The sequence below is a fragment of the Tyto alba genome, unplaced genomic scaffold (genome assembly GCF_018691265.1).
Source record: "Tyto alba isolate M040663 unplaced genomic scaffold, T.alba_DEE_v4.0 Super-Scaffold_8, whole genome shotgun sequence".
In the NCBI taxonomy this organism is placed as follows: domain Eukaryota; kingdom Metazoa; phylum Chordata; class Aves; order Strigiformes; family Tytonidae; genus Tyto; species Tyto alba.
The window spans coordinates 9028789-9050680 of NW_024881329.1; the positions used below are offsets into that span (position 1 = coordinate 9028789).

A 21892-nucleotide genomic window follows, 5' to 3' on the forward strand; every position below is an offset into this window, starting at 1 on the left:
ACTAGAAATAAAACTGAAGCCAATCAACATGCAAGCTTTCTGACATGTTCTGCCAGTTTACTTAAGAGTGTGACAGTATGGCTGGCCTGTAGTTCAAAGAGCTACAGTTAGACTAATGAAAAAGTTAGATCAGGCTGTAACTAACCACTTCTAATGGCACAGCTGCATCCCAAAGAGGATGCATGAACAAGTTCTAAGACAAACACTCAAGTCTAACAGTAACATGTCTTTAGTATGAAAATATCTTTGATATTTGTTTGTTGAAGAGATCTTTACTAAAATATCTGAAACACATATTCAAGCAAGAAAAATTTAACACCCAATTTTCATCACCTTTGGTATTTTTAGGAGAGATGCATTATTTTCAAGTAAACCCAAAGAAAAGGTAAAAATAGTACAAATATACAATATGCAGTGAAAGCACAGACAAATTATTTTCAAATAGGCAAGATAATCATAAACAGGAGGTTTGGTATGGGAATTTCGAAACTGTTCCTACTGAGGAAAATTCAAGCAGTGACAAGCACCACAAGCTCCAGAGCTCTGTTCCAAATGAACTCGAGTGGGCTGGCCACAGGCTTTCATGAAAGCACACTCTTGGCAAATTGGTTGGAAATTTCAGAGTCAAATCTCCTGCCCAGTAAAACTCATTAAAATGAATTCTTTTCAATTTTTAAATGTTTGTTGCTGGTTTTGGGGGGAGAGGGGGTTGTTTTGTTTTGTTTGTTTGTTTTAATTACATGTATCAAATATCACTTGAAAAGTTGAGAAAAAATTGACGATAAGTATTTAAGAGCTGAAAGATCAGTATCCAGAATAATCATTTTGTCACACCTCGGGCCACAAGCAGGTGGCCCACACAGCTCCCTTGTCAAGCTACACCCCGGCACTGCTCCTCTGAACGCGATGCAGCTGCATCTCCACCGGGAAAGCAGCAGGCCACTCGCACCATGCTGGGCCAACAAGGCCACTCCAAACAGTCCCACCTCAAGCCTCTGTTTCTTTCTCGGGACAGAGAAGTCTCACATTAGGAGAGCATTATTCTAAGACACGACCTTCACACCAGTGGCCCTGAACCTCTTTCAATAGAAGATACCCTCACAGTAGCAATGGACCCAGCTTGTAAGGAAAAGCAGGCTCTAAAGGCAGACGAGTAGGAATTTGACTGATACCAGCAAGAACCTGTAGCAATTTTATTTTTGGATGTCAATGTAACAAACCTCACATAGACTTGATTGTTCCTATTGAAGTGGTGATGAGTCGAAAGTCTGTCAAGGTCATAATACATTTCAAGAGATGCACGCTGAATCCTACTCTTGGGAAACTGACACCCATTCAGTACCCATAATTATTTTTTTTTTTAAACCATGCAATTAACTATTGGGAAAAAAAGACTTGTCCAAGTTAAGGAAAGTAAAAGTGAACATAAACTCCAGCAAGTTAAATATAAAACTGACAATAAAACAGAGAAATTTAGTGGAAAAGCCTGCTAAGGAATAAAAATGACTACTAAAATATGCTTCAAAATGCATTAGAAGTAGAAAGCTTGTAAAAACTGGTAATGACAATAGATAAAATGAGGACAAAGGTAAATGATCTCAAAGAATACTAATCAAGATCTCCAAGAAGACCCAGTAAAAACCCGTACATTATTGTTCCCTAGAGAGGTGCCTGGGGAAGTTCCCAGAACAAAAATGTATTTTGGAGGGGAAGACATAGAAGACTTTAGAAAGCAAAAATGAAAGTATCAAACCACCAGGAACAGACAGTATTATTCTAAGAGTTCTGTGTTAACAAAATAGAAGGCTGGAGAGCTGTAAAATTGTGGGTTTCACTTTCTACCCCTGAAGACAGCAATGGGTTATTGTAAGATGGGCAAATGTTTTATCTGTTTTTAAAGAGCATTGAAGTTATGCAGAATTTTTGCTCTACATGTAGCAAGCCTGTAGAAAATGTCAAATTACAGCACTAGTAACCCTAGAGATAAACATATTCTACTGGCACAGAATCAGAAAGGCTTCTCTACAGCAAGATCGTAAGTGTTCCACCTATTAACAGCTCTTCAACAAAAGCAAATGAATGCACTCAATACAACAATATAATTCACTTTTCAAAAAAATATCTTTTAGCAAGAACATTCACAAAAAATCTCAATTAAACTAAATTGTCACGGTAGAGGATAGCAGTTCTCTTCTGGGGACTAATAACCAATTTTTAAAACTAGGAATAAATAGTTACATTTTCCCCAATGGAGGCAGATTAGAAACAATATTCACAAAGATCTCTGCTGGGCTCTGTGCATGTGTAATAGGGGCTGACAGACTTAGGGTTTTTTGGTTTGTTTTCTACAGGCAATTTCTGAACATATCAAAGAAGTTCAATAGTGAATTGGTCAAGCCTTCGGAATATAAAATATTTGGAACAGTCAATGCTAAAGTCTTTTGTGATAGTACATGAAAAGGTCTCAAAGTAACAAGTAACTGGGTAATTAAGCGTCACATAATTCCTAAGTGAGAAGTGGAAACCAAAGCACATTAGAAAAAAAAAAGAAAAAAGAAAAAATTCCTAAAGGTGCTTGTGCCATAAGAGACTACATTTTTACCACTCAGGAAAGAGAACTTGAAATGTGTTTCACTTTAGTGTGCAGTAACTATGGAAAAAAGAAATTAAAATGCTCAAAATTATTAGCCAAGGAACTGGGTGGTATACATACCGTAAAACTTGCTAGTTCAATCCCTGCAGTTCAAGAAAAGATGCATTTGAACTACAAGTCACAGAGAAAAACAACAGCATCCAGAAGCTTGGAAGAAATTCTGTACAAGGAAAGATGTTATCAGAAGGGTTTCTCCATCTTGGAAAAAATATGCTCTAGGACAGGAATAGAAGACACATCTACATACTTACCAACAGAATCAATAATATAAATACAGAATAATTTATTATTTCTCATTAAACAAAGAACATTATATGCAGTGATCATGTGTTGGTATAAAACATGTGGAAGTCTTTCACAAAGCACAGTGAAACTGCAGATTACATTCCCATGGACTATTATGAAGGACAACAGAATAATGGGCTGAAAAACTTTCAAACAAATGGGGGAGAAGCTCCTGAGGAGCTAGCATACACACTGGCCCAAATGTATTCTATCACCGTGGAAGCCTCTTAAACCTTAAGCAGCATGTGCCAATGTATTTATCATAAGAAGCAACAGTGTGTCACTTCCTGATATCTTACACTCCTTCCCAAACTGTCCATTGCTGATTCCTGTTGGATTCTGGACAATAAGCTTGATCAACTTTTATTCTGATCTTGGGTATCAATATTTCCATTGCTACTCAATGCAATCATCACAAGAGCCTCAGGAAGCCAAGAGCTGGGTTTCAGTATCTTTTCATGAATTTTGCATGACTGTGATTGATAGCGTAACATTGCTAATTGTAGCATAATTAATAGATCTAAACCTATTTACCTGTTACACTGCTAAAATTAATGTTTAAAAACATAGCCTTCCAAGAATTCCAAAAGTAGCTGCTTTAGGGAAGTGGAAAGTAATACATACAGACTAGTAAGAATACAACCTTGCAGAAGTTGTACAGTTACATTTTTGCAACTGTTGAAATTTAAACAGCAAGCCATCCTAAAGCTGTCTCAGCAGAGAGCAAGTATCTTATCTGCTCTCTCTCTCTTACTGGAGTCTGAAATACGTAAGTCCACTTTGCAAATCTTGTTTATGCATTTCTAGACTGAAGCTTAAGTTAGGCAGTTTGCTTTCTCTGCTTACTCTGGATCAGTGCTGACAAAGAACAACCTCACCCACACAAGCAAGAAAACCTGAAGAGGGTAACTTGTACTGAAACAAAGTTCTAGATGACTCAGTTAGGACCACTCCATTCTTACTTCATTCAGTGCAAGACATAAAATGCTGTGAAACTAAAACTGAAAAGGTATGTTGGGGCTTTGAGCAACCTGGCCTAGTGGAAGGTGTCTGTGCCTATGGCAGGGAGCTTGGAACTAGATGATCTTTAAAGTCCCTTCCAACCTAAACACTATTCTATGATTTTATGTTCTTTTCTGCCACACTTAAAACTGATAATCGCAAGAGACAAGAGTCATTAAGTTTCCTGCTTCGAACACACTTCAGAAGCCATTAGTAAATTCAAACCCTAATTTAATTAAGGTTTTCCACTGTAGTATTGCTTTTGCAACACACTGGTAAGGTATCATCCATAATAGGTAAAATAGTGTAGATAAATATGCTGTTACCTAACTCACAGTAAATTAATACTTTAAAAGGAAAGGTTATAAGCACTACCATATTTAAGCAGTAAGACATAAGAGGGTGTGCATATGCCGTCATAATGACACACCTTAATAACACGAGAAGTATGTCATTATTATCCCATACTACACACCCTAAAATGCTTCAGTATAGGTCACATTTATGAATTTAACAAATGAAATTAAGATTCTTAGAAAAGATGCTTATTTAGCAGCTGATAATCTCAAAGCATCTCATTAAAAAAAAAAGTAGCAAAACAAAACAAACGAACAAACAAAAACCCAACAAAAAAATAACATACAAAACCATGCCACCTAGTATTCCTGCTCAGGTAACTCAGCTAACTATTTCTAACAATTTTTCTTCATAATCATCAAATTACAAATACAGACTCCTAAAAAAATACTTGTGTCAATTAATGCACTCGCAGTTCCTACAAAACCAGGTTAAAAAAAAGGAAGGAGAGCCACTGAAATGATCTCCTGTTTTCTGGAATTTTGAAGTGTTCTTTCAAGCTTAATGTTGAATTTTGAAAGACAAGGTGCAGTTAAAGCCTTTAATTAGACTCTTAGGATTTTTTTGTTCAACTGCTTCTGCCTTTCCATTTTAACAACCCAAGAAATGGTTTAATAAAACCAACCCACATCGGTTATCTCTATTAATTTAGAGTGTGAACTCAGGGACTGAGGAGTTAAGTGATTTTAGCTGAACTCTTCCAGAACAACACTACACTACTTGCAGTCTAAAGTCACAGTCAGCACAAAAACCCGACGTTCAATTATATTTTCCTTAATTATATCATTGTTCACCTTGGAAATAAGTCGAAACATTTTGGAAAACCTATTACTAAACACCTAACTGAATACTATCTATTTAGCCTTTGCCATGCAAAATACAAACAAAATTATGTTTGTGGCTGACAGAATAAACAAAAATTAGCCTTCATCTCAAACCCGACTGAAATATATTTAAATATTTATTAATCGCATATGAATCCATGGAATTTATTACTGCAGTATCCTTTCACAGACGTACGCAAAATAACTCAAATACTTACTTTCTTCAGCTGAGGCATGCTATCACAAAAAACTAACATTATTTCAAGCCTGATTAAACTTAACAAAATTATTGTTATTGAATGGATTGCCATTCCTTTATTAGCTCTTCGGTTATATAAATTGGAAACAGTTTCCCAATTCATGTGAATTTTTCACAATTGTTTTACCCACGGACAAAGAAAATTGTAGATATTCATTTATTGCCATATTCCAAAATAGTTTTCCAACTACACAGTTGGAAATGCTGCTAATCTTTCAGATGAAAGACATTCAGACATCAAATGACTAAAACACATCCTTTCAAGCAATTGTATTGATCAAAGTGGAAGAAGAAACAAAGCTTGAATTTCAGAATAGACAACTTTGAAGACATGCTTATATAAATGATTCAGCCATAAGTAAAAGCAGCAAGTGATCTCTTCCAAACAATTTTTGTTACTCAGCGCAAATATGGTAACTCGTTGTGGATACTGATTAGCTTCGCACATAGAAGTTGCTGCTGTGCTAACACACATCGGCCATATGAGCAAAATACCTAAATTGGGGGGTGGGGGGCTGCGGGGAGAATGTACTCTCCACCCAGAGACATCTTGCCAATTCCTCTGTTATTTGGGAGAAGGAGATCAAATTCAATATACAAGACATGAAACAGATATGAAAACGGTCCAACAACAAATCTTAAAAATTGCAAATGCCAACAAGTCTCTACAAGTATATTATTGGGTCAGAATGAAGGAAAATCATTGTGAAATAAGCTTTTCTGGTATGCAGTTATAGCAAATAATCATGAGGTGATGCCGAGAACTAGACAAATCTGGTATTTGAAGAATGTTAAAAACACTGAGGTCACAAATGTACACTGTAACTCTAGTACCCACTTCTTATCCCATTATTTTGATATTAAATCTAATTCATTCCTCATTCTAAACTTATAAGCCATGATTTTAATGAACATCTCTCTTGTCCACATGCTATAACACAGAAATACAGCTAAAATGAAGTGAGGTTGATTTTTTTTATGCCATTTACAGAAGTGAAATGTTGCTTGTTTTCAAAATACTACATTATAACATAAGTTTTTCAGTAAATTACAAAAGTATATATTCACTGTTGGGCCAAAATTTTGAATTTATTTATATTTTTTAGAATAAAAGAATGCTTCCTGCACTCTTAGCTCACAGGTAAGCCTAAGATAAAGCACCAAAATCAATAACTGCATTGAGCATTTTTAATAGTAAAAATATATTTGCTTGATTAAAACAGTGTAATATACTGTGTCAATTTACACAAAATAATTACATAATCTGACCTTGTCCCACCAGTTTGTTTTAGAGACACACTAGAAGGAATTTAACTGCCTTTACTTAGTTCTGAAGACATGGAGACAGGGATTAAAAAAAAAAAAAAAAAAACAAAAAAAAACACACAGAAAGTTAAAGCCAGTTCTTGTATTAAATTCCCCACAATTTATTGCTGAATGAGAACAGGAATATTAGCAGCTCAGTAAAACAGCAGATCATTTTATTTGGGGGTGGGGGGTGTTATTACACATTATTTACTACACTGAAATTGCTTTATTCCTAATTTTATGTATATACTGGTTGCTTTAGTTCAAGAAACTTGGCAGAGATTCAAGGCAGAACTTACATACTTCCAACAAAAAAACAACAATGATATTTTTGACTTGAGGACAACAGAAAACCTGTTCAGTATCCGAGTGTGATCTCTTTTTCATTATCTCCATTTGTTGACATAAATAAAAGATGGTTTCTCATATAAGTTAAGGAACCAGCTAAACTAGTGCAAGGAAAAGATGAGAAAGTAGTTTGGGGACATCTGTATGACAAAATCAGGACTGAAAAGTTTCTTCTAAAACATCAGCAGTACCTTAGTTAGATACATAAATCCAAAAAGATGGAGAAGGGGAGAAAAAAATTCTCAGGACCATAACACAATAATAAAATTTATGCTTTTTAAAATGAGGGGGGGAAGGGACACACACACGACCAGCAGGTGTTTGGAGTTTTGTTCGCTGAATTTTTTTCTTGAAATCACACAAAATGGAGACAGCTACTGCAATATTTTTGTTAGGGACACATGCAGAGCCCACACGACATTTCAAAGCCTACCTACGTTTTCTTTACCCCAAAGGGAAAACTCAGTAGGTACAAGAAACAAAATAAAATAGACATATGGAGAAGTGAAATCTCTAACAATAAGAGTTGTATCAAAACAAAGACAGTTGGGATATGGGCCCTTGTACAGAAGGCAATGGGAGATGTCATGTCTTATCTTCTCAACTTGCAGCAAAACCTGCAAGATTTGTGATACCCAGTCAGGGAAGCTCTTGAGAATAAATCCCAAAGCCATTCAAAAGAAGATATGGGTATCAGTCTTCTTCCTCTTTGCCTAGGTTCACTCTGCAGCTCAGATTTAAGGACTCACAGGCTGAGAAAGAACTACAAACTGAAAAAGGATCATCATACCAGTAGCATTAACCACAACTGAAGCCTGGACTGCTTTATCTCCAAATCTGTGAAAGGTGGAGCTTTAGAGATCCATACTAGCGGCCAGTTCAAATGCTTAATTTATTACTCTTGAATAATTGATTACTGCTTGAAGCCAATGTGCTGCTCTTCGGGGGGGGGGGAAGGAAGTAAGCCTCCAAGTCCTTTCCCTAGGACTCTGCATGACAGAGTCTCAGTCAGCTGCTGAACGGCTGCAGTCAGCCACTGCCTCCCCAAGCCTGCAGAGCTGTGTGGGCCGCGTGTGTGTGTTTAGAGCACACAGCCGCTTTGCCCTGTACAGAGTCCTGAAAGGAAAACCAAGAGTTATATGAACTGGAAACAGCAAGAAGTCTCTGCACTGTTTCTGTTTGGCTTCTAATTGGATAATACAAGTGCTGATACAATGAGCTGCGGCACACAGAACATGCCAAATTGTCAATGGTCATCTTAATATTTATTACATTGGGGGTTTTTTTTAAATGAACTCAACTAGGATACATCTTTTGCAACATGTTATGAATAAGCACTTACACTGTATAAAGGCATCACAAAAAGTTTTAAGAAGTCAAGCTTTAAAACAGCTGAGATTAAGCCAGCAGAAGAAGCTTGCATCAAATTAACAAAATTTAAGACTACAGATTTAAAAGTTGGTCAAATTGGGAGGCTGGGGCAATATCATGATTTATAAATCCTACTGATCAGAAATTCTTAGCACAGAAAGTATCAGCTTTAACAAACCATTAACAAATTTGTTCAGAAAAACATAAAATAGCCTTTATTTTCCATTAGTGTATTTTCTTGAACTATCAGAAAACATTCCAAACTGATTTACAGTCATAGGAATCAATTTCACAGATAAATTATTTCTGGATTCCCAGAACACATTCAATGACCCAGTTCAAATTTCACAATCTTGTACTCAGCCCAACAGACTGTGTTTGATTAGATGCACATTATCTGCCTTTCTGCTCCTTCACACAACCCTAGAAAGGATAGCTTTGTGACAACTAGATATATAGTTATAAATTCAGTAGACAACAGTCTTGCTTTCTGGCTCTGTCTAAAACCACACAAATTCTCAGCTTCCTGCACAAACACACAGAAAAACCAAACCAAACAAAAACACAGAAACTTCCGTCAGAAGTTGCCTAAATTACAGCACTTCAACACAAAAAAAAAAGTTCTAATTTCTTACAGAAGGCAATTATTTGCAGTAATGAGCTAAAACAAAACATGGGAATTTTAAACAACAAACAGCTAAGTGGTTCTGAAGTACTTCAGTGCCTTACTGGATTGTTACATTTGTCTAAGTTATTTTCTCTTTACCTCTCTGGTCTAACAGTGACATAAAGAGCTCTTAAGAAAAAGAGCTCTTAAGAAAAAGCTTTATGTAGTTAACACCAAGGACAAACATCTAACAATCATACCTAAAGACCAGATCTCATCTCTCATGGTAATTAACTCAGATTTCTTCATTCATCGCCATTCACGTGTCTCTGTTTGGTAGCTTCCCAATGAGTTACTACCACCTCTCTCTGGAGAGAAGCAAACAAGCTATTTGAAAACATGCAGCACTTTAAGGTCATGTATTGCTTTCATCCAAGCTAACTTTCAAGCATACACAAACATTTTTTTTAAAAAGACAAAGCATATCCATAACTGGGCCATTCTATGAAGTGTTCAAAGAAATTAAAGCTGAAACAATTTAGAAATAAAAATTTCCCCACAACTGTTCCTCTCAAAAAATGAAGCATAATAGGATTTCTGCTCTTCAGTTTTGTTTTCTGGAGATATAGCCCATTTTCACATTGCGTGTTTGAATTACATGTTGCTCTCCCCTTTTAGTCTAGACCATTTCTTAGTTCATCTAAATAAGCATGAAAAATATTAACAAATGTTTATGTCTTCACATTGAGTACAAGAGATAACAGGATAAACTGAAAGGGAAAAAATTCTTACTGAAACATACTAGCCACAAAACCGTTTATTCCAAAGGTATTATATACTCCAGTCTTGTACTCTGTGAAACTGAAGAGTGCAAAGAATGATCCATAATCCTGCAGACACTCAAATCTCAGAGAATCACAGGGGGAGAGAAACTACCACATCTGTGCAAGAATCCTAGACTGCCTGGACACAGGCAGACAAGACTTCTGAGGGTAAGAGCTACAAATGGTTCTCGAATACCTGCAGGAAAGGGATCTTAAGAAGTAAGAATGATGGTGCTGACACAGTTCCATCATCGTAACATTATTTAAATGAAGCACACTCACATTTGCATCACTACATTCAGTGAGTACCTCCAATACCTCCATCATTACATATGGAGCTCTTTTTAAATAATAAAAAACCAAAACAACAACAACAAAACAAAACAAAAACTAAAACCAAGGAACATAAGGAACATCAAAAAACATTTTATAATAAAAATTTCAGGATGTTCAGGGAAAGCAGGGTCTGCAGGAGACTTCTCACAGATAAATATTAGTTCTAAGTTGAAAATACAAAGATACTCAGAGTTTTGTAAATGTCACATCACCACATGACTGAACCGTGGGTCTCAATCTCCTCTTCTTGACTGTTACTCAAAAACCCCACAAGCAGAGAGTTACTGCAACATGGACATTTCTGTCTTTCCTCTGATTTTTAAAGAAGATAAGAAAAACTTATGGAGAGGTAACAGAGATACTGAAATCACAGACAAAGCCTAGGTGGAAAAGATCATCTTATGCGGCCGAGTATTATTTGTGGAGATGACAGATATCAACAATGAAGAAAATCAACCCAAATCATTCTGTGATCCTGAAAACATCTGCACTTAAGAAAGCTTATAAAAATAGCTTTCTCTCCCAGAAGATTTGCAAACAATTTAACTGAAAATATCTTTCAGCAGAGCAGGGGGTAAGGGGGAAGGCATCTTAAAACACCCTGATAATTATAAAAATGGTACACTTCAATACACTCTGTTTTTAATAATCTCCATGGAAAGATTACAGAGTTGAAATGCCAAACAGGTGTCACTTCAATATTTTAACATTTTTACTAAAAATATTGACTATATTATAAAGTATTATTTTTTTTTCTCAATTGAAAGCAAAACAGAAAAAAAGGATAAAACATTAATTGCACCCTTTCATAGTACTTAGTCAAGTAAGACCAAGTTTTGCTACACAAGAACTACTTCCAAGTCCTTAGGTTTCCATATCAAAGTATTTCACCCCAATAGTCTACAAAATCCATGAGCTAAAATCCACTCAGTAAAAGCAATGGGATTCTAAAACCAAAATATAACTCTTTTACAGCACAGCAGAGACATTACTGTAAAATACACTGCATTTATGGCACTCTAAGATTTCTACTGGAGACTAATATAGACAAGTTAAAGGAATATAAACTGAGTCCATAATAGAACTCCAATTAAAAAGTTAACCAGGCTTTCGGTATCATCTGTTTCATACTAACTGTTGAAAGCACCTGTACTGCAACATAATGGGAATGAAAGAACACTATGCATTTGTAAATGCTACACTGAGGTTTGTTATGCAGTTGTTCAATAAATACATATTTAATGTTTCTTGAGAAGTGAAAATGGTTTGAGGGGAAACAGGAAAATACAAAACCAAAATCTCTGCAGCTGACCAAGTACACTGAAGGTTAAATGAATGCTGCAGACAACCATTTATTCATGTTCTTAAAAACATTTATATTGCAGAAAAATTGGCTTACAGATCAGCTAGCTAAGACTGAAGTATTTAAAGATTAACCCCCTTAAAACTTTAATCACTTCAGGCCTTAACTGGCTAATCTACAACCCAGTTTGTCTTTTATGACTTGTATAAAGTAAGCAGTAAAATGTTCAAGTATCAAGTTTTTTTTCCTAGAAAAGATGCCTTACACCGAAGTGGTAAAACAAAAATAACACTAAGTGATTAGCACTTGAATTTAAAAAGTATTACTTTTGACAGTATGTGTAATGATGTTTCAGAGGTTCTGCATTGGGAGTCTCCAAAAGTTTAGGATTTCACTACTTTAATATCTGACATACCTTAATCTTCAATTGAGTGACAGAAATTCTGTTTGTCAATGCAACTCTGAAGACAAATTAGTTGTGTTTTGGTGGAGTTTGATTGCTTTCTTCTCCCTGATCCAACTGTGAAGCTCCAACAGTAGTGCATATTCACTTAAGATCGCAGAGGTATAGCTGTCACTCCTAAATTACATATGTCATAATGAAGTGAAAATCTGTACAGGACCACAAAGTTGGTTTGTGTCAAAAGACTGAGATCTACTAGGTTGGTCAAAATACAGATATACTTTGAAAATACATAAATACCATTCCTTACTCTGATTTTTTTTTTTAAGTATCTCAAGTTAACTGGAATTTGAAAGTTGAATCCAGCATTTTATAAGACATACTTCATGTCTAAGAGTTTATACTTGAAACTGCTCAAAGGTACAGAAATGATAAGATTTACAGCAAATACACTTCTCTACACAAAGGATTAATATGCTCATTCCAACATCACCAAATCCTCCTCCTCTAGGAGGAAGCAGTCATCCTACCAGATCTCAAAGGGACACATACAGCCTTTCTTCAGAAGCATTTCTCTTAGTATCATGACACATACAAGCTGTCTTCAAAGGACTGTATTAAATAGCAGTTTCTACAATTTACAATTACATTTTATAATTTAAGTAATTATCTGGATAAGTGATCAGCTTGCCTAGAAATGTATGTTCATTTCTATACTTGCACATACTTGAAATGACAATTACTAATTCATGACACTACTACCACTACCACCACCACTGGTTATAATGGGAAATTTTCTTCCCTGCTACTCACAAACTGCGCAAATACATTATATCTAGCTTAAACTTAAGACAACATATCTGTTTCTAGGTATGACTTTCATTTGCCTAATTAACATTAGTCTCTCAAAACTGAGTAATGCAGATGACACTTAGTTTAGCTAATTTAGCCCTGGGACAAAAATGAGTGTACAGTGTAACATTACATACCAAAGCTTCCTCCTTTGATGTGTAACTAATTATCATGTCTAGAAAGGTATATAGCAGAATTAAAACTGGATTATAAATAAGAAAAATATGCAGAAATATAAAGCTAACTCATTCAACCAACATACTCTCTCAAGGGCTCTTTCTACAAGCAAGAACAAGAAGTTTGATTATCCTAATTTTGAAGTGCTCTATGTGTCTCAGCTGATTCTAGAGGGTTATTTTTAAACTTAAGTTGTATCGGTGTAAAGCTGTAATAACTTCTCTGAAACAGAGAAACTATGGAGAAGGATAGCCAAACACGTTCATTTAAAATATGGGGGCAACTATTGGATTGGTATGTTCTAACTGCATTCTTTTGAAAACCAACTACATAAACGCTTTTCTGAGCCAAATAGTTTTTTAACTTTAAGAATTAGTATAAATCTCTCTGTGCTCCTCAAAGTCAGCTTACTTCCATGAAACTTGAGGAAACTCACTTTGACTTGTATTTGTCAGTAAACTGCAGGTGGACTGCTATTTGTCAGTAAACTGAAGATGCTCAGATTCTAAGACAAAATGATAAAAATCACATTTTGTAATTACTCAATTCTCTACATATTTGTCTCAAATTAACAAAACTACAAATACAGTCAAGGCTAAAAGTAAAAGTTGCAATAGTCATCATCTCTCCTAGATAAGATGTTCTCAAAATGATCCCTTTTCACTCAGCCAAGGGCAGGTCCATTAGGCACAGTTTTTCCCATGTTAGCCTATTTTTCAGAACTGGGCTCAACAAAATGAAAAATAGTATTTGTAGTAGTTTTATTATTGAACTTTAAAACTACCTGCACAACTCCACTATCTACATTGTCTTAATTTATGTCTCAGAAATCTGACCACACTAATTCAAGCCCAGAAGGATGTGGGGCATGCAGGGTTGGGGAAAGAGAAAAGCCCTCCACAAAAGTCTCAGAGGGTTTTGTCTATTACTTTTTTGGCTGGAGCTTGGACTAACAGCAAGCTATGGAGATCCCAAGGGGTCCAAACAGGCATTTTCCATCTAAAAGTATTAAAGCTCTGGGGGGCAGAGGTAGGCATAAGTCTTTTTCACTATTCCCCCCACCTCCAGCATGACTTGTTTCATAAAATGCCATTACAACACGAATGGGAAACAGCTATTAGATCATATCACCCACTAGATGCCAAGACAAATTATCTGATTTGACCTATATTATTTAGCAAAAAAAAAAAACTTTAAAAAAAGTAATTCAAAATTTCCTAATTCATAAGCAAATAAGTCGCTTTACAAAACAGTGGGGGGTGGTTTATTGGTCTTCAACCAGCTGAAGATCTCCAGGATTCATGGCAGAAGAACTAACTTTGAAAGAAGACAACACTCAAAAAATCAAAATTCCCTTCAATGCTACTACTAGGCATGTAAAACTTTGGCCTTTTTTTCAGAGAAACCATGTAATTCCATACACATCCTTCACTCCAAGGAAAGGAAGTACACTTTGGAGAATTTTAACTCAAACTACTCATAGAACTAACTGCTATTCATAAATATGTCTACCTTCATTCTATATATGCTTATGTCAACTATTCTATTCTTACCTTCTTTCTCCCATTTTCTTTCCCCTCAAGGTTTGCCTGTTACCCTCTTAATGATAAAGCTGCCCTTACAGTCACAAACAGAAAACAGTAACAGCTTTTCTTCTTTCTTTTCTATGAATTCATGTTGATTCATGTTGCACATCCAAAACCTTGAAAAACATATCCTACCAAAATCTGACTTTTGGAATTTACTTTAGTACTTGATCTTTGCAATATCTTTAACTCCTCAAATATTAATTAATTAAAATTTTATTACCATATTTGGAAAGCAAATCAAAATTTGGCTAAATCTGCTGATTGGCTGAAGAGATGTCCTTAACATTTAAGTCATCAGATTTCATTTTACTTGGAAAGTTTAAAGTCTTAATGGCGTTGCCTAATGAGTCATTTGAGAACTGATACAGAAATAATGTTATCTTCAATAAAGAAAAAAAAAAAAAATCTTCCCCTAGAAAGGTATTTCTTGTAGTGCTAACATCCTACAATTAAACTTAAATGGGAAATAACATTTGGGTATAGATATATCACTTATGAAGCCTCACTGCTTTAAGAAGCTGTGCTCATTTATTTCAAAATGTCACTGGAAGTCAGACACATTACTTTCTTTGAAATAGGTAAGGAAGATTTGTATGAGAAAATAAATCTTAGTATGACCCAAACTCTTGCAGTTGTTTAAAACAACATCAAACCATTTGGTTCAACCCCAAGAGAGTGGTTAAAAAAAGAAGATACCCCTAAGCCTTGGCATCAAAGTTTATTTCTCGTCTAATGAACTACAACTGTGTGTACTATATAAAAAAGCCACTGATCTGAACTCGGTCAGCAGTCATCAAGCACGTGCTGGCTAGGCATGTATTAAGCTAGAGCAAATAGCAATTGCTATACAGAGTGGTATAATGTTGTAACATAGTAGAAACACTTCAGAGAAAGCAGGAGCTTCCATTGTTTCATCACAGCACTACATTGCCAAATGCAGTATTATGCAAGTGTGCCACAAACACTGTAACTATCCATCACGTGTATCAGAAATAATGCTTACACCAGTAATTAATGTATGACATCCCCCCAAAACATAAGGCTTATGTTTGACTATGAAGAAATTAAAACCACAATGTTGAAGAAAACGAGCAACCAGTCGCGTACACCACCACACAATGAACATAAACCTCTGCTATACCAGAAAGCAAGCAGTAAACATCAAGATCCCCTCCCCTCTCTTTCACTGGAGAAGACAACTCATGGCCAATGGCATGTTATGACTCAGTAAGTGAGCCGAGAACTGGTTGAAAGGTATCATACTGGTAAAAGCTTGCTATGTTTGCCCTATCTGTGTAATAAATTCAATGAAGAGTCAGTGTCTTTGTCCTATGCAGCTTATTTCATCCCACAGTACAAAGACCTCTATTGCAACATTTCCTATGGCCCATCTCCTCTAGCTCATACTGCCATGAAATTAGGAACTTCTGGGACAGGAAGAGTTTCACTCTGACTTCTCAGAAACCTAATTTGCAGAGTATGACCACAGTACCTCATTTCTCTGCAGGATTTTGAGAGCCATATGTTTAATGAATCCCTGATATGGATAAGATATACCTTTTCACTGCATCTCAAAGTATGAGACCAAGGAACGGAAAGAAGTGGCACTCGGTGAATTCTCAGAGAGAGGATTTGAAATAGATCGCTGTACACTAGCTTTGTTCAGTGCACCATTTTTGTAAATGCCGATTATGCCATCTATCAAGGACAGAATACTGGCTAAAGACTGACCACTTTAATCAAGCCAGTTTACTAGAATATTATTTTTAATTCTTTTTTTAAATCTACAATATACAAATACACATCTGTATTTGAACACAACAAAAAGTCATCTGCCATGTGAAGGATGCTTCTAAAAGCATAGTCAATAACGAACTTATGGACACAAACATTTACTTCATATACAATGTTTCTAAATTTACAGCAAAGCTTTTCCTGTATTCTAGGAATAACTACTTAGTGGTACAGACCAGAATAAATTATCTTCTGTTAGCCAAAATTATTATTCTTAAAGCTATTATCTACCCTCCGTTACTCACATAATCTCTACACATTCATGGTCAAATTAGATAATACAGATTATTGCATGAAGGCAGATGTATATTCCAATTGTACGTGAAAGAAATTCTAAAAATTACAAAATGGAATGCAAACTTACCAACTCTATTCCCTGCGGAAAAGGAGTGTCTTCCCAGTCCTTCTGAGGAAATCTTTGTATAATTTTTCCCAAACCTTCCGCTGGGCCTGCTGAAAGATAAAATTTAATTACTTAAAGGCAAACTGGTGTAATTTAAATCATCATAAATTTGAGAATATTTTCAGAATATACCAAATACTAGGAAATGTTTTGCCACAAGAGGCAGAACAGGCTCCTCAAATATGTCTTGCAAGTCATACAATAAATACAACTTTAATATTCTCCAGTAGTAACACAAGGAGTCACTACACGAAATGAAGCTGCAAGCTGCATCCAGTCTATGCCCATCATTCATGTTTTCAAAGTGACAGATGATTACTGGTAATTTTAGTCTCTCTCTCTACAAGCAGCAGTAAATTAAAAACTAATATAATGGATGATGTGATATTTTAAAAATAATTCAAAAATCTGTCAAGAAGTGGTCTTCAAAAAGAAGTCTATAGATTAAAAATCCACATGATTTACCCAGGACATTCTAGTTCCTTGACAGTATTTCTAGCTAGTTTCCTTGGACAAGTCAGGAGTCAATTTCTACACAGGAAGGTATACAGAAAAACTGTTAATTTCTGGTAACTTCTCTGATGCAATTTTCGTTTTTATTTTGCCCCCTCCTTCTTTTAAAGCCATAGTGCTATAGATAGGAAGCCCTTCAGAACCACCACAAATATTCGAGTGTAGTGTTCTGGTCATGCTGAATGGTACAGGAATGCACATACAAACATGAATTTTGTTCTTCACCTGCTAAAGTCCTAGAGCAAATACTGAAAAAATCGTAACTTTTTCTAACTGAATTTTAGCTCTGGGATACACCACAATATAATATGGCAAAGTGAAAGCAATTTTTATATTAATCAATACTATCCTGAAGGAATGTTGGAAGCTAGGACCATTTTGAACCAAGTCACTACACAACATAAAGCATGCAGTCAACAATAGCCTTCAACTTATGTTTACCACATTTAAAGCATGGTACCATAATGGGAAGAATGATCTTTTCTCTTGCACAAATCTTGCCTTTTCCTACAGAGAAACGTAAATTCTGTTTTATTTCTCTTACAAATATACCCAACAAATTGAAAAGTTAATACTATTCTGATTTCTGAAAGAAACTGATTTAACATGGCCAAGTATTTCACATGCACAAAAACCTGTCTAACATCCCATACACATTTTAAACCCAGGAAATCAAGATTTCTGTGATAACATTACCTACCCATGACTCTTCACTAGCAATTACTGCATCTCTTGGATGATTTCAATATAATTTCAGAGGCAAGGAGACACAAAACACACACATGCTCGCAAGTCAATCCCTGGGTAGAGATGAGAGGCCCCAACCCCTGTTCTTTCCTCTGCTCTGAATAGCAGGAAAAAGCAGCAGAGCTGAACAGTTACCTCTACTGTAAGGCAGCAGCCACTCAAGCAATCAGCAGTTACATTCAAACAAACGAAGCAGAGCACACAGATCTAGACTGTCACTGTATTAGCATTCCCCAACACAGTAAGTGGATCACAGGAGAAACAGAGTAGATAGGGAAGCAAGCTGATACCACTGCATGCACGGATAGAAGTCTGGTTTAAAATAAAAACAGATACTTAGGAAAACAGTTTTCATTAAACAATACATAAAGCTTCCTAAAGAGCAAAGCTGAAATTTGCAACCATTTAAAACGTCTTTGAATAGTTTTAATAATCTTTGCTGACCCATCACATTCAGTTGGATCACCCTTTCTCTGAAGTCACATTATAAAACTCTGAGATCGAGCATTAAAATTTTTAAACATTTTCTTGTGAAATTCTCAAAGCTGTATTCCGACATTATGAAACAATACAGGTTCTGTGTTAGTACTTGAAGTTCCTATGTGCTGCTTCCTCTGCAGACACACAAGCAGCAGCAATGAATACATGATTTTCCTGGCTTTACCATAAAAAGCTATTCTCAGTCTCACACAACTCAAGTCTGCCAACATAAAGCAACTCATAAATCAATGTTATGGTGGAAAAAAATACGCTCCTTTAAGCTTCCTGCTAATTTACATTTTGAGTTTGCTTTTATCTTAAAACCCACAATAAATTTTACATGGTGTTTAAGTAGAATCAATCTGATAATTTAGTAACAAGTATTTTCTCTAGTTTATATACTTTTACACTTGATGTTCTATGATTTTTCTCCTGAAAACAACTTAGGAACAGATATTCTTGGTACAATTGGCATATAAACTGCACAAGATAAACTCCAAACAGCAATCTTACTCCCAATGTAGCACATATTGATTGTGATTCCCACAGCAGCATGCTGAAGAACTGCAATCAGACTGGGTTAGCTAGAAGAACTGCAGGCAGCAGTAAGAGATAACTGGCAAGTTAAAAGCCGAAGGAGATATATTTAGAGAGAAGCTGCAGAGGTGCTGAGAAAACAGAGTTAGGGTGGGCCAGAAATCAAGGAACAAATACAGACATGGCTACAGCTGCAGATTTTATAAGGAAAGAGAGCTTCATAGCTCTTAGACTGTAAAAACTGAATAGGGTCAACAGTAATTAATTTCACTTGCTTAAGATCAAGTGTTGCCTCATGTACTCTTTCTCACACAGCATCTTCTACTGATTTATCATACCTCCCACCATTTCATCTCAACATCATTCCAAAATTATGAGACATAAATGGAATGGCTTTACCATTCCCTCCCTAAAGAGCTCTCAGTAGAGCACACACCTTCCTTCCTAAGGCAGGCAAAACACAGCCCCGCATTCCTCCTTTCTTCTATAGGTATCCAATCCCTGTTTCCTTCTTCCATGTAAAAAAAAAAAAAAAAAAAAAGAACAGAACAGCGATATTTTCAACTGGATATGGTAAGAATTTATATGTATTTTGTTGCTAGCACACAATGAACAGCTTTTAGCCTTCTCTGCTCTACTCTTACCCTTCACGCTTGGTACCCCACTCTGAGAACTCATCTTTCCTCCCATTCCTTTATGCAGTCACCTACCTGATCATCTCTAGTATTCTCTTCTTCACTCTGAGAGGGCTGTTCCTTCACTGACTCAGTATTAGAACTTCGTTCCTTGTTGAGTTAAAGTCTCAAATTACCATATTATCTGCTTTCCATAAGTAATATTTTTGTCAAATCTCTTCTTCCTCTAGTTGTTCTAACACTGGCAGGTGAAGCGAGGAAAAGACAGCAAACAAATACATCCAACAGAACAGTGAGCACAAGCACCTCCAAGTAGAGCAAAACTTGTGGCTGAGAGGCCAACAGCAAGAAAGAGCAGAAATACCGAGGTGAACAGCGATACAGAGGCTTTCTGGAAAGAAAGTATCAAAGATTTACAGCAGCAAAGTGTTCAGTCTCAGCTACATATTAAGTCCTCTAAATTTCTCTGTGAGAACAGAGGTGACAGATTTTTTTTTTTTCTCATTCTACCCTAGTTCTCAGAAGACTGACCCCTCTGACACTACCAACTACACCTATAAATAATGAAATCCATGAAAGCAGCTCAAAATTTTTTCTCCTTCAGCTCATTTTGAAGCTACCAATCCTTCTAGCTCTCTTTTTACTGACTGCTAGAAAGACACTCCCTACATTACAGTATAGGAACTTCTTTTAATTCAGAATTAAGATGTTCAATTTTTGATATATGCATATATATTTATTTAATTTGTAATATTCACTCCTTTGTGTCAAAATGTTATCAGCCCTTTTAGATTACTTTCCTTGGAAGGTCACTCATACTGGCCAGCAGTGTTAAAAGACCTCACTGCATGTAATTCCATTTTGCTTTCAAGAGGTACTATAAACTCAGTAGGAATTTAACTGAAAGAAATGCACCACTGAACATTTTCTGAATGCCAGATTGAACTTTTTATGCTATCCGACCTTGCACTTCAATTCACCTCTGGGATCAAAGGGAATTAATTCCAAAACAACTAATAATTAAATAAAAGTTTCCCATGCTAAGGAGATACCTTGAAATCATTACATATAGAAAACAAAGGTCCAAGTTCTATTTAGAATAAAATAATTTTGCACTTTTCTGCACATGCATTATTCTTCTCAAAGTCTTAAGCAAAGCCAGGGTGAATTCTTCAACTAGACTTTTAGTAAGGAAACTTAAATCCTTCTGCTTTTAGACTGTTTTACTCCCCGCTACTACCAACACAGAGTTTGTGTACAACACTCCTACACACTTCAAATTTTTACCCCTGGAGTACTGAAGGTAGGCAGAATATGTTTCCAAAATTGCCATCAACTGGATGCTTTATCATAGTCTAATTGAAGCCATAGTTTTGAATCTAACTGCATAATTTACTAAGATAAATTACTAGATCTAAAAACAAGACATACAAAGACATACAAATAAAATATGCACAAACCAGTTTGGGCTGCTCTTACTTCAGTAGAAAGTGTGTGCTTTCAAGAGAAAAAAAAAAAAAAGAGTGGCAAAAAGCTCTAGCCACCTGGAGCCTGGCTCAGAACATCCCAAATAGTTTTACAAGGTCACTTTAAAATATAGTAGAGCACATCATCATATTGAATTATATTCTCCTTGTAGCTAAAATTAGATTACCATTGGTATGATGACAATAATATGTGTTAAATTAATCTAGATACTCAATGGATTCAGATACTCATCTTTAGCATTACCTAGTAGATTTAGCTATTGATTCATGAGGTCTGAAACATCACTTGTTCTAACCAGCTTAAAATGTCCTCAAAGATAATTAGCAGATTCTACACAGTATATATGGCCTAGAGAAATGATTGTTTATTAACAACTGGCTGCTTCATAGACTACCAGTTATTGACACAAGAAAACCAGTCTTGACACAGGGAACTATTACTTCAATTTAATTTATTGCCAATTAACAAAGTTTTGACCACTGATTCAGGTACAAAGATGACAAACAATTAAACATTTTTGAACGTATCTTTTCTCTCCCTTCTCAGGCTCAACTTCAGTCCAGCACTTCTCCTCTCCACTCCCTAATCTCAGCCCCCCCTTTTCAAACCATCTAGCCCAACTCATCTGGCAAGGTGATGGGCACTGCAGGAGGTTGGGATCACACCCATAGCGGTTTTATTCTGCTGTTCCTTGACTCTTGTTCATTTTCTTCTGCTCCAGCACAGATCTAAAGGCTGGAGTCCCTCCACGGGTGTCCCCAACCCGGCACAGGTCGCTGGTGGCCAGCATCCCTCAG

General features: G+C 35.9%; 1 protein-coding gene across 6 annotated transcripts in view; it reads right to left on the reverse strand.

Annotated features, from left to right (window-relative positions):
• Positions 1–21892, reverse strand: part of SBF2 (SET binding factor 2) — a 267969-nt gene that overhangs the window by 199523 nt on the left and 46554 nt on the right. For 5 of the 6 annotated variants that reach the window (XM_042784694.1, XM_042784697.1, XM_042784698.1 and 2 more), the window contains exon 2: positions 16657–16745. In XM_042784694.1, coding sequence (XP_042640628.1) covers positions 16657–16745 — 89 coding nt within the window. The remainder of the gene's footprint in view (positions 1–16656; positions 16746–21892) is intronic. The other variant, XM_042784693.1, reaches the window with a different exon arrangement.